Consider the following 14,165-nt stretch of genomic DNA (forward strand, 5'->3'; position numbering starts at 1 on the left):
TGCGGGTCTCGAACCCGCAGGCTCAGGCAATCCATTCACCTCAGCCTCCCAAAGGCACGGGATTACAGGCTGAGCCACCGAGCCCGACACAGAGTTTATTTCTTAAAATAAGATTTGGGTTTGTTTTCTCAACAAACTTTTAAATCTAAACTTTCTTAACTTCTTATGCTCGTATAGAATTATGAAAGATGCAAAATTTGTGTTCAATTAAACAGAATCATAATTCTGACAATTTTTCCTGACAATATTAGTTATTTATAGTCTATCATCTATTAGTGGTTTCCAAGTCACTTAAAATATGCTGAACCGTGGTTGGTGGCTCACGCCTGTAATCCTAGCACTTCGGGAGGCAAAAGTGAGAGGACTGCATGAGTCCAGGGGTTTGAGACCAGCCCGGGCAACTTGGCAAGATCTTGTCTCTACAATAAAATAAAAAATTAGCAGGGTGTGGTGGTGCATACCTGTGGTTCTAGCAACTTGGAAGGCCGAGGTGGAAGGATCACCTGAGCCCAGCAGGTCAAGGCTGCGGTCACCATGAGTGTGCCACTGTACTCCAGCCTACGTGACAGAGTGAGACTCCAACTCAAAAACGAAACAAAACAAAAATACTCATACTACATTTTTATAGAAAGTTCAATTTTTCCCCATAGTTGGGAGAATGCTTGAGGAAGACCTACAAATTAAAGCTGTCACTTAGGTTTAGGGAGAAAAGATCTTTGAAAACGGGATGCATTTTCACACATGCTGCTTTACCAATGTATTTCTGAGGTTTAGGGTATATATATATCAGCCTCACACAACGGAGTGGTCTGAAGTATATCTTGGAAAGGAGAGAAAATATTATTGAATATATTGATTCAGAGATTTCATTTGGCATTCTACAGTATTCCTCAGTCACTTACATTAAAGCAAAAAAACAAACAAAACAAAAAGTCTCTGACTCCAGGAACTGTACCTATCTAGACCAGATTGGAGAAAGCAAGACTGTTTAGAGCTTTTGCAATAATCTAGATGAGAGATAACGAGAGCCTGAATTAAGGAAAGTGCCTGAGTTAATAGAGAAAAAGATTGTAGAGATACTCAGTTGGCCGAATCTGTGCCTGTCTAAGTGGATGTAAGGGGTTGGTGAAATACAGAAAATACCTAGGAAGACTTCCCAATTTTCAGACTGGGAAACTGGGCAACTAATCATGCCATTCATTTAGACAGAAGATAATAGGAGGAACCACAGCAGACTAATGAAGGAGAGGAGCTCCTTTTTGAAATGATGCTATGTATGGTATTGTGAGATGTTCCAGCAAAAATACCCAGTAGGTGCTGAGAATACAGGTCAGGAACCCAGAGACATGTTCGCACTGAAGACAGAAGCTGGAAGTCACAGCCCAGCTGAAATACACAGAAGGATCCTGAGGAAGAGGAACACCGAGGAAAGAAATGAACGTAAGACTGAGCAGAGCAGTTAGGGTGGCAGGAGAAAAACCCAGAGAGGATACTGTCAGGGGAGCAACAAGACGAAAGAACTTCGAGAAGAAAGCAAATGATGGTGTCAGATGCTTCGGAGACAGGACGCGTGAAACACGGGATGCTCGACCCACACAGTGCGCCGAGTCCACGAAAACCGCTCAGAAAAGTGACAGGTGTGGAGCTCAGGCTGAAGCCCGAACGGGGGCGAGGGAGTGGAGGCAGAAGTGCACGCAGGGCCGGCCAGGAGAGCAGAGGCTGCGCTCTCAGCACATGTGACCACCGGCCAGAGAGAGGGAAGACTGCAGGGTGGGCAGGGCTGGAGGAGCATTTCCTGTTTAAAGATTAGAAAGACTTGAATATATTTATGGCTTAGGAGAAAGAGAAGGTCACAGAAGAGGTTCTCAAAACATGTGGAAATTGGTTTTAAAATATGCTGCCTTGGCTGAGGGTGGTGGCTCATGCCTGTGTTTTTGACACTTTGGGAGGTCAAGGTGAGAGAAGTGCATGAAGCCAGGAGTTTGAGACCAGTCTGGGCAACATAGTGAGACACTGTCTCTACAAAAAAAATATAAAAAAAGTAGCCAGGTGTGGTGGTGTATGCCTGTAGCCCCAGTTACTTGGGAGGTTGAGACTGGAGGATTGATCACCTGAGCCCAGAAAGTCTAGGCTGCAGTGAGCTATGATGGTGCTACTGCACTCCAGTCTGGGTGACAGAGTAACTTAAGACATACAAACAAACAAAAAAAAAGCATGCTGCTTAAGAAGACAGAGTGAGCGAGTTGGGGAGGGTAGGTGTCAGTGTGTGCCATTTGCGAGCCAGCGGGCAGAGGCATTGAGCATTAAATGCTCCAGAGGTCTGGCGGTTCTGTGACTGATGTAGGTTTAATAAGTCACAAGACCCTATCTTCTTGGTCCAGTTTTACCTGAGAGATAACACATTAAAAAGAAAATTCAGTTTTTGCTGAAGTTTGGAATCTTTAATTTCTACTTCACTGGTCTCTAATGTTTGCTTAAAACAAATTTTATAAGTGCATTTGACTTTCATTTAATTTATTCAGCCGGGCTCGGTGGCTCAGCCTGTAATCCCGCGCCTTTGGGAGGCTGAGGTGAGTGGACTGCCTGAGCCCGCGGGTTCGAGACCCGCCTGGGCAGCACGACCTCATCTCTATAATAAATAAAAAAATCAGCCGGGCGTGGTAGCGCATGCCTGTAATTCCGGCTACTTGAAGGATTGCCGGAGCCCAGCAGGCGAGGCTGCGGTGGCCGGGAGCGGCCACTGCACTCCAGTCTGGGCGACAGAGTGAGACTCCAACTCAAAACAAAAAACAAAACATTTAATTTATTCATATGAACCATTTTCAGGCATTCAAGGCCAACTGCAAATTCAAGCGGATACTCACAATCCGAACAAGCCAGGACAAGGTCGATGTTGCAGTTGAGTAGTGGGTGTTATAATGGTAGGGAGGGCTCTGGTCATCTTCCCATGTCTCGTAGCGCTCTGCGTAGAACACAGCTCTCTTTGGATTCAAAGCACCAACTGGCTATAAAAAAAGACAAACATTGACATTCTAGATGATCAGGCTGTCATGAAGGCATTTCACTACTAATTAATTTTAACCACAGAGCATAAATAAATCGCTTTGCATTATATTTCTACCCATACCGAGTTTTGATATCACATCATTATACTTGATAAACTTGGTCAGAAGGATGATTCATATGTACCAGGTTTTTAGATTTTACTGAAAGTTTCAGTAAACGGATCCGGTTTAAGAAGTTACAGCCAAATCAATAGATTTAATGTTATTTCCCTGTCTACTAGACAACCTACGTAGTGAACATTTAGCCTGGAGTTCAGGAAATCCAATGAGGAGAAGTGAAGCAGTCGACTATCTGAAGCCATATTAGAAAAACCTTAGCTTCGTAGCGGGTAACCCAGAATGTAAAAGACAACTGCCTGTTATTTGGAAACTCTTCTGGAATATTACTCCCATTATGTTACTATACAGATGGAGCACCTATCCCTTTTATTAAATTAAACCACAAACCTAATGGTTATGGAGAAATCCAGACAATTCAGGCTTCTGGGAAGGCATTTTGCTCAGGCCACTAAGACCTCTCCTACTAGTGCCACTGCATGACTTACAGATTATGATTACGATTATGTGGAGTATGCAGTAAATGCTTAGGGTATGACTTTTTCCTTCAATAAAGCATGTGTTCACTGAATCGCTGCCTCACACTTCTTGGCATATCTAATCATTAAGAATTTCGAGCACAGGATCCTTGTTTCAAAGAGCAAATTGCTTTGGTTTAAGTTTTTGCCTGATTTTGGCTTACAGGTATATGGAGTCCAGTCTTATGATATCAGATAACCACATTATTTTGTCTTAGGTTACATACTATCAAAATAAATGTTTACATAGAAAGCAAAAGACGAGTACTAGGTATAATATCTAACTCCTTTAATTCAAAATTTAATATTTTCAGTTAACTATGGAGATTCCCCCCAAGGCTTAATTTTAACAAGAGAAGTGGTAGAAAATTAGTGCTTCAATGGGACACATAATGGTACATAAGAGAGAAAGATTCATTTACAAATTGCTGTGAGCCTTTTCTTTTGGTCTCAGGAGACTAATTCAAATAACACAAAGATGTCAGCAGTTAAAAGTCTGGTAGAATTTCCACAATAAACTCTTATTTGCAAGGTTTCTCATCTTGAATATTACAATTATTTTTAAATCATGTCCATTTTTTGTTAGTTTTATGATTTAACAAAGACTAAATAATTATTTTTTAAAAGCTTTATTTCTTGTGCATGAGAGTGTTAATATTTTAACGATCTTAAACTGTTTTGTCTTCATTTTTGTAAAACAAAGTATGAAAATATAAAATTTTAGTTTAAATGTATTGTTTGAATGCTCTAAGGCTTAAACTTCATTCTGTGCTAAATTTCATTGGTTATTTCTCAAAAGATATAAAAAAGGCACTATAATTTTATTAGACCTCACATAAAATCTTAATAATTTTAAAAACACGTATCTAATTACTTTTTTGATAAAAGGGTAATTACTACAAAGTAAAATGAACATAAGCTCTGTTACTGAATTGAAGTAATGAGTTTTTCATTTAAAACTGCCTACATAGGCTGTGCTGATGGTTTATACCTATAATCCCAGCATTCTGGGAGGCCGAAGCAGAAGGATCACTGGAACCCAGGAGTCTGACACCAGCCTGGGCAATATAGCAAGACTCCATCTTTACAAAGAATTAAAAAAAAAAAAACATTAAAATAAAATTGCCTACATATTTTATACTTTACTTGCTCTACAGATATTTTAACTCAAAAAGTATATTTTTTCAAAGCATTTAAAATGTTTAATACTTTGTCTAGCAGGAGTATGCTAATAGTTCTTTTACATGCATAAAATATGTGCACAATCCCTAGGGACCCACCTTATTTGATATTGTTTGTTCTGAAAAACCTCACAAAACATTCTCGAATAAGGAGCATGGCTCTAATCTTTTCCAGCCATCTCCTACACTACTGAAAGGGGCTAAAATAAATATTTCCATTTTTTTTTTTTTTTTTTGAGTTGGAGTCTCACTCTGTCGCCCAGACTGGAGTGCAGTGGCCGCTCCCGGCCACCGCAGCCTCAACCTGCTGAGCTCCAGCGATCCTTCCGCCTCAGCCTTCCAAGTAGCCAGAATTACAGGCGCATGCTACCACACCCGGCTAATTTCTTGATTTATTGTAGAGATGAGGTCTCGCCTGCTCAGGTGGGTCACGAACCCGCGGGCTCAGGCAATCCACTCACCTCAGCCTCCCAAAGGCGCAGGATTACAGGCTGAGCCACCGAGCCCGGCTATATTTGCATTTTTAATTTTACTCAAGTTTCATCAAAGTTAATGTATTGGAGTGCTGTACAGATAATACTTTGTGGGAAACAGCTGACAGCATTAAAGTCTGTATATGCCTCCAGTAGGAATGTCTTAAAATATACTTCTAAGTTTGAATTTTTACATAATGTAGTTAAAAATGAGTATTCTAAAACATAATGTAAACAACTTGGTTTATACTATTTTCCTATCATTTTGTTTCTAATAGTCAAAAAGCAAAGAGTCATTTGAAAGAAAAAAACTTCAAAATGTTTGGGAAAAGAGAATTTTGTCACAGATAACATATTTTCTTTGAGATACAAACATATATATCTCATACTATATCATATCATATTTATCCATCTGTCAGTCAATTATCTACCTATCTACTTAACCCCCTATGAATAAGGATATAAGTTTGCTATTCTTTTAAAACTTGAGGAAATACCACAATGTCAATACCATTTAAATTTAGTGGATAAATAAGGTAAGCATTTTGGTGGAAGGTAAGGCTACACAGAATGAAATGTATTTATTATGTATGTATGTATGTATGTATGTATGTATGTATGTATGTATTTATGAGTTGGGAGTCTCACCCTGTCACCCAGGTTGTAGTAGTGGCATGCTCATGGTCAACCACAGCCTCAATCTGCTGGGTTCAGGCGATCCTTCCTCCTCCGCCTTCTAATGTAGTTGGAACTGTAGCTGTGAGCCACCATGCCGAGCTAATTTTTTGATTTATTGTGGAGATGAGGTCTTGTCAAGTTGTCCAGGATGGTCTCGAACCCCTGGGCTCAGGAAATCCTCTGACCTCTGCCTCCCAAAGTGTTGGGATTAGAGGCGTGAGCCACTGCACCTGGCCACTTAATGAAATTTAAAAATTTACTTCGCAGTTTTTTTTTCCATTTTTGACAAAGTTACCATACCAAGAGCTAGTTTCCTTCTCTGTCAAACAGTAAGCATTTGGATACAGCTATCCCTATGTTTTTTAGGTGATGCCACATAAAAAGGTTTAATTGAAAGTTCAAAACTTGTTTTTAGATTTATTGCTATTTTGTCCTTGTGAGTTTTTGTTACAAATGAACCCTGTAACAGATAACAGAAAATAATGCAAACATATAATACAAAAAATATAATAATATAATACAAAGTTTCTGTTCTCATAAAAATTTATTAATATAATTCAGTTTTAAAACTGAATACATAATACAAACATATAATACAACATATAATACAAACATATAATACAAAAAATATAATAATATAATACAAAGTTTCTGTTCTCATAAAAATTTATTAATATAATTCAGTTTTAAAAGCTGCTATAAAGCCTACATAACTTGCAAAAAAGCACTGTGTTCAATATGAATGGGTGACTAATGCAGGAAAAGTCTCATTTCTTACACAATCTGTGGGAAATTATATGCATAATGTTACCATGTCTATGTGAAAACCCACTGTAACTTATTTTTACTTTTCTCCTATGGTCTTGCCTGAACTATTGTAATTACTGAAGAAATAAAGTTGAAGATTTTCTCTACAACTATCACTGAATTTTCCCTTTTTAGAGACCAAAGAGAGAAATCTCTCTCAGAATTAAGTGCCATGAAAAGTTTTGTTTTCCTAAAATAACTCTGTGCTTACTATATGAAACAACAATCTTGAGAGATGTTTGCAAAGATTTATATTATTAAAGGCTCTGAAAATATCACTGTAAACAGAATTGTTTAAATTTGTTAACTCCAAGGTTTCCTTTTATTTTATTCTATTTACTTTCTACAAGAACCTCATCCTTCTTTTTGTTCTCATAACAACTGTTAACCTACAACAGAACCAGTGCTCCTTAGATTGCACCTTGGAAAATTCCGGTTAGAATCCTTTTGGTGTGTATTTCTAAGTACTACGTTTTTCTTTGTTGTCATTTTCCTATTTTCCCTTTCTGTTCTCTTATCCTTGACCCAGCAATATTTTTTTATCTTAGAAAATCTTGCAAGTTTTATCAAGTTCTTTTTTTTGAACAGGTATAAAGTATATAAATCAAATAAGCAAAAATGACTAATAAAAATTACATAAATAAAAATACTGGATCAATGGTATTATATGAGACATTAGAGGGACTTTTAGAGAACAAAAAAGTCTGAGCACAGAGCTAGATTGATTTGAATAAATAAAAATAAATGTGTATTGATTTGAGAAATGGTCAATGCCATCAAAGCAGATTATAATTTGAAGAATTAAACGTTTTCAAGGAGAAATCAGAGGTCTGATTAAAGCAATGTTAACAGCACTGGATTCTAATATAGCATTAAAAAACTGAAAATGCTCAAGATGGTCATGGTAATAGGATTCTACTCGTACACAGGTTGAGCATTCCTAATCTGAAAATCAGAAACCTAAAATATTCCAATATCCAAAACTTTTGAGCACCAGCATGATGCCAGAAGTAGAAAACTCCAAACATAAGTCATTATTGCAAACTTTGTTTCATACATAAAATTATTAAAAAACACTGCATAAAATTACCTTCAGGCTATGTGTATAAGGCATATTACGAAACATGAATGAATTTTGTGATAAGCCTTGGGTCCCATCCCCAAGATATCTCATTATGTATATACACATTTTCCAAAATGCAAAAAAAACCCCACAAAAAACTGAAGTCTGAAACACTCCTGGTCCCATGCATTTTGGATAAGGAATACTCAACTTATATACATAAAGTGTGCAAGAGTTCACTATTGCCACTACTACTGCTAATCACACTAAATATTTGTATAACGTATTATCTTCACATCCATTTTCTAGACTGATTTTCATAAGTCTCTGGGCTCGGCAAGTCATCCAGGAAGAACCTAATTTCATGACAAGCAAACAGATACTTGGGTCTCCACGTTCCACATCACTGCATTGCTTTTTTATTGCTAAGTATGGAATTCTGATCTTGATGTGATTTTCTTCTTTAATAACTGCCTACTTAATTCTACATCCATCACAGAACTTCAGAAGGGAAAGGAAACTTTCAGGTCTACTAGACCAGCTCTCTTGTATTATGAATGAGGACACTGAAGAAAAGTCAAATCGAGATTATGTTGCTGGTCAGTGGCTACACATTTTACACAACTAGCTGAAGCTCTGTGCTCGATACGGCTGAAAGCTGAGTACAGTTGCCAGCTTTGTCTAGCTTCTTACCTTTTGCTTTTCATTTATCTCAGCATTCTTAACACATCTGAGTTTTTAACATATCTAAGTTATCTTGTTATCTTTCATTATAATAACACATGGTTTAAAAATCCTCAGAAGCAGCTTCAAAAATTTTCATTTTTTTGGGGTGCTTAAATCACAAACTATGCATCATCATTCTGAAAATTCTGTTATGACAATGCAGAATAATATCTATGGACACTTCTGTGCTCAAATAAATTTCCTGCCTCACTTCTTATCTGACCAAGGAACTTCATCTCATTCTTCTGGAAGTAGTTCAAATTGCGTGTGTGAAGTCTTACATAACATTATCTGATGAGTTAAGCAATTCTATTTCTCTTTGAATTTTTTTATTTCAAAGGTGTGGGATACAATTCAGGGTTAGGCATACAAATGTCCATTACACAGGTGCCCTTGTTGATGTTTTTAGGCAAAAATCAAAAGACAACAAAGAAAAAAATATTTATAGCACATAGGATACGGGCTGGTTTCCTTAAAAATAAGCTTTTACAAATCAGTAAGAAGCTAGTGAACAATCCAATTAAATAAATGAGCAAATGATATAAATAGACAATTCACAGAAAAATGAATGCTAATTTCCAGTCTCTGGAGGGAAAAACAGTATCAGCTTCTACAATGTAACGGGTATTACTTTTTTTCCTTCTGTTTAGCATCCATTATACCTTCTTCTTTTTATGAAATGCTCTTTCCCCACTCTTTCCCCACCTGGTGCAGGTGGGTTGACCTCATTACCTGATGCCCTGGGTGGCTATGTGATCCAGACCTGTCAATCATCATATTTTATTCATGTGGCCACTATGACTAGTGCAGAAATGAGCACATGATTCAAATTGATCCAATGAAACTCTGCTGCAACTATCTGGGAAAAAAGATCTCTTTTTCTAGTGGAGTTACCAGAGCATCATTGCTGTAACACAGGGAAGACTGTTTAAGAATGAAGCCAGTCACAGAGGTGGCAGCCTGCTGATGTTGGTGAGCACTTGGATTCCATTCTCCTGAAATGACCCATCCCTAGATTTCTCAGCTGCATGGGCTAATAGAACTTTGCGTTTTAAATTAAAGCCAGTTTAAGTTGACTTTCTATGACATGTAACCAGAAGTCATATTGTTAAAATGCACAAAAACTACTTTTATTGACTAGATAGTAAAAAGTTATTGTTTTATAACATTCAGTATTGTTCAGGGTGTGGAAAACCATGGTATCTCATAATACTATTGGAAACGGTATAAATCAGTAAAATTTCTTGTGGAGCAGGCTGGTAATATCTTTTATAAAATTCATGTACTTTTGATTCAGTAATCCCACTGTGATAAACTGATAATATGGAACGACTCCAACACAAGGATATTTTTCACAGCATTGCTTGAAACGGCAGAACAAAACAAAAAGAATGGGAAGTAGTCTAAATAAAGGACTACTCCTACAAAGTAGTAGTCCCATGAAGGACTGTTTAAATGAATGATGACATCCCCACACTGCCGTACACCACACGGCTGTTTGTTATGTGAACAACAAGGAGCCAGGCATATGAGATTCAGGGCCCGAGAAGTCAACACAGAGGAAAAGCCAGTGCAGGGCTCTGAGGGGAGACTGCATGGCATGTTCAAGGAGCACAAGGAAAGATTGTGTGACTGGAGTAGAACCATGAGAGGAGGAGGAGCCTGTGAGATGAGGTGAGAGGACAGGCGGGGGCCACATCCTAGGCTTCACAGACCAGGTGGTGAAAGGGCGCTGCAGACATTGGATGGCTTTAAGCAGGACAGAAGCAAGATCTGAGTTAGACTTTAGAAAGTCTCAGTGGTTTTGTGGAGAATGGATCACAGTTAACACTACATTATCATTAGTAGTGCTAGGATGGAAAAAGCCAGCTGCAGAAACAGCATTATATAGCATGATCAAAGTTTCCCTAGACATTCTGTAATACGTACATAATTCCTTTTTTGCTTGAACAATCAGAGGGACACTTTTGAAGAACAGACATAAAACTATGACAATTTTGCCTCTGAGGGGTGGGAATAATGGAGACTTTTAGTCTTCTCTTTATACTCCTTTTTAACTGTTTAATCAATAATTTGGTTTAACTCACAAATAGATAGCTTTTTAAATTATATGACCTAGAAATACCTTTCAACTGTGAACATTTTACTCAATTATAACTTTATATTTTGGCTAGTAAGCTTTATTGACCAATATTTACAAATATAAATTTCTATTGTCAGTCTTCACTGATGTTTGAATCAGCATATATTACAACCTTACTAGTTAAAAACAAGCGAAATGGCAACATGAGGAAAAAAAGACAAATCCAGGAGAGATATTCCTCAGGATAACTGACATGCTCTCTTCAATTAATGAATGTCATTAATAATGGAGGTAGAGGGGTGGTTGGGAGTTACTGTAGCCTGAAAGACACATAAGACAGAAGAATCAGATGTACTGTGTGGTTGTTGACCAAATCTTGGCTTAGAGAAAACAATTTTTATAGACACATGAGTGATCACTGGAAAATCTTGATTTTTTGAGGGACAGTGTTACATAATATTAGGGAATTATAAGTTTTCTCAGATGCAATGATGGTGTTCTGATTATATGGAAAATTGCTATTTTTTCAGACTTAAATATTTAAGGATAAAGTGTGATATCTTTAATTTACTTTAAAATATTTTAGCAAGGCTAGACGTGGTGGCTCATGCCTGTAAATCCCAGTACTTTGAAAGAATGAGTGAATGAATAAAATTATTCATTTCAATAAATGATTATTCCATGATTTGGATACTGTTTTAAACTCATGGAATAATCATTTATTTAAATGAATAATTATTCCATGAGTTTAAAACAGTATCCAAATCCTGCCAATCAGTGCCTTGCACTTAAAAGGGTACATCTCCTTTGGTGTTGTCTTATAAGTCAGCCTAATGCAAATGAGTTTCAACGTACTGTGGGTTGTATGCCAAGGTGGCATCCAACATAAAGTTAGGCAAACACTTCAAATTTGGAAGAATTTTTGGTAGGTGGTATATAATTAAATTTATACAGTTCCACTTTTTCCTGTTAGTGAGTTCTGTATCATCATAGCTACTAATACTTAGTAATTTTGCTCATACTTCATGTTTTGCTGTTTAAAATTGAGCACGGTAGATTTTGCTAAAGTAAATGAAGCTAGTTTCATTGTAGATAATCTTAGCTCATGGCGAAAAAGAAAGAAAAAATAATGGTGAAAATTTGCTCTCGATTGCCGAGTTGTGCATTTCCTACCATAACAAGTTAAACTCTTTTCTAAGTGGGGTAAGATATTTGGCAGTATCGAGGGTGGACGGTTGAACAGTATTCACACTTCAGTGCATCCATTTGCATTATCACATTTCAAAGCCTCAAGGCATTATCGCTTCCTTTTTTAAGTGGCCTAATAATTTGGGAAAATGGTTGTGCTTATCATCATCTGTCAAACACTCCGTGTTAACAAAATATATTTTTTCCACTAGATGAATGGGTGTGTGTGTGATGTCTTATGCTTGTGTCAATATTAGTACGACTTGGTTTTGTGATGAAACTATTTCACTTATCAGAGGGCATGACTGGGAAATAGAAAAATTCTTTTTACACTTTAATGAGCAGAGACTGTGCTTCATGTCAAAGTCTGGCAACTGCTATAATTTAAGAGTCAAGTTCACATGATTTATGTAAATAACTGAAGAACTAGCATATACCATGTTTTAAGATAGATTTCATCACAGGGTCTCATTTTCATAAGGAATATCTGTATAAATTGGGGGGCAAAGTCTCTACACCCACTGCTGGTTGGTATTGAAAAGATAGGTCAAGGACAGATTGCTTCATTTGCTGTCCATCATGTCAAACAATAAACATGGCCTCTAACCTGTGCGTGTAATAAATAAAACTTGAACCTGTGATGTCTGATGGAATGAGAGGTCTAATAAATCTTACTGATAGAGAACTTTCTTGCTCCTGTGCTCTTCAACTGTTCAATTAAGTGGTTAATAAAAGAGTAAAAATATTATAAATATAAATTATTTCAGTCTAAATAAATGTGCATCCAAAGTTTCAATAAACATTTAATTTAATCTCAGTATTTTGACATTTATGGTTTTGATAATTTGGTAATTTAAAGAGATGATAAAACAGATTTATTACATAAAAATATTTTATTAAGTGATATTACTCTTTATTTTAAAAATAAATCAATTAAATCAAATATCTGTCACTAGACTTTTTGCCTCATACCAAAGATAGTGAACTCTCAACTGACAATTACAAAACCTGCTTCATAGTTGTTGCTCACTGAACAACACCTGCATGTAAGGCATCGCACAAGGTACCTTAACTGCTTTAGCATGCTTAATTTTTTCAGCAACCCTATTATGTAAGTATTATTGTGTTTATTTTTTTTGAGTCAGGGTCTTACTGTGTCATCTAGGCTGGAATGCAGTGGCATGATCATGGCTCACCGCAGCCTCAAACTCCTGGGCTCAAGCGATTCTCCTGCCTCAGTCTTCCAAGTAGCCGAGACTATAGGCAGGTACCACCATATCCAGCTAATTATTTTTATTTTTTGTAGAGACAAGGTCTTACTATGTTGCCTAGGCTAGTCTTGAGCTCCTGGGCTCAAGTAATCTTCCTGCTTCGGTCTCCTAAAGTGTTGAGATTAGGGCACAAGCCGCTGTGAACAGCCTATTGTGTTCATTTTTTTTTTTTTTTGAGTTGGAGTCTCACTCCATCACTTAGGCTGGGGTGCAGTGGCATGCTCATGGCCACCCCAGTGTCGACCTGCTGGGCTCCGGAGATCCTTCTGCCTCAGTTTTCCAAGTAGCTGGAACTACAGGCATATGCTACCATGCCTAGCAAATTTTTGATTTATTGTAGAGATGAGGTCTCGACAAGTTACCCAGGCTGGTCTCAAACCCGTGGGCTCAGGCAATCTTCTCACCTCAGCCTCTCAAAGTGCTGGGATTACGGGCGTGAGCCACAGCGTCCCGCCTATTGTGTTCATTTTAAAGAGAAAACAGAAGTTCACAAAACATTCTAAATTTGTACAATTTGTGACAGATAAATATTTGAGCTAAGGCTACATTCGTTCCACATACCAGTTAAGACTTCTTTTTTCTCTCTGGACTTAATACCGATACAATTAAGACAGAGGAAAGGTTCCACAATTCCAGCAATAGCCTTTCCCAGCATCCAGTAGCAAGAAGAGAAACTGCCAGGATTCAACTTCCTCTGTAAACAGAACCGAGTGCTGTAGAACTGGCTGCAGTATGGACTTTGGCAAGAGCGAGACAGCCATCTCCAGCTCATATCTTCAGCCTGTCCCTGTCATTAAAGTTCCAGGGCAAATATGTCTTGTGTAAAAATATGACTTCTTTTTTTTCATAGAGTGATTTGAGTTCTTCAGTAGGGGGATTGCGGGGTCATATGGGAGGTATATATTTAGAGCTTTTAGGAATCGCCACACTGTTTTCCACAAAGGTTGCACTAGTCTGCCTTCCCACCAACAGTGTATAAGTGTTCCCTTTTCACCACATCCTCTCCAGCAACTGTTATTTTTTGAGTTATTGATAATTGCCATTCTGACTGGAGT

The 14,165-nt window shown here is 37.5% G+C and overlaps 1 protein-coding gene across 2 annotated transcripts in view; it reads right to left on the bottom strand.

The window, feature by feature from the left end:
- NBEA (neurobeachin) overlaps nt 1-14,165 on the bottom strand; it is a 234,495-nt gene that overhangs the window by 82,597 nt on the left and 137,733 nt on the right. For both annotated transcript variants that reach the window (XM_008060378.2, XM_021713545.1), the window contains one exon: nt 2,865-3,005. In XM_008060378.2, the coding sequence (XP_008058569.1) occupies nt 2,865-3,005 (141 nt within the window). The remainder of the gene's footprint in view (nt 1-2,864; nt 3,006-14,165) is intronic.

Source organism: Carlito syrichta, unplaced genomic scaffold, assembly GCF_000164805.1.
Source record: "Carlito syrichta isolate Samal-C Ts95f unplaced genomic scaffold, Tarsius_syrichta-2.0.1 Scaffold304601, whole genome shotgun sequence".
NCBI lineage: Eukaryota > Metazoa > Chordata > Mammalia > Primates > Tarsiidae > Carlito > Carlito syrichta.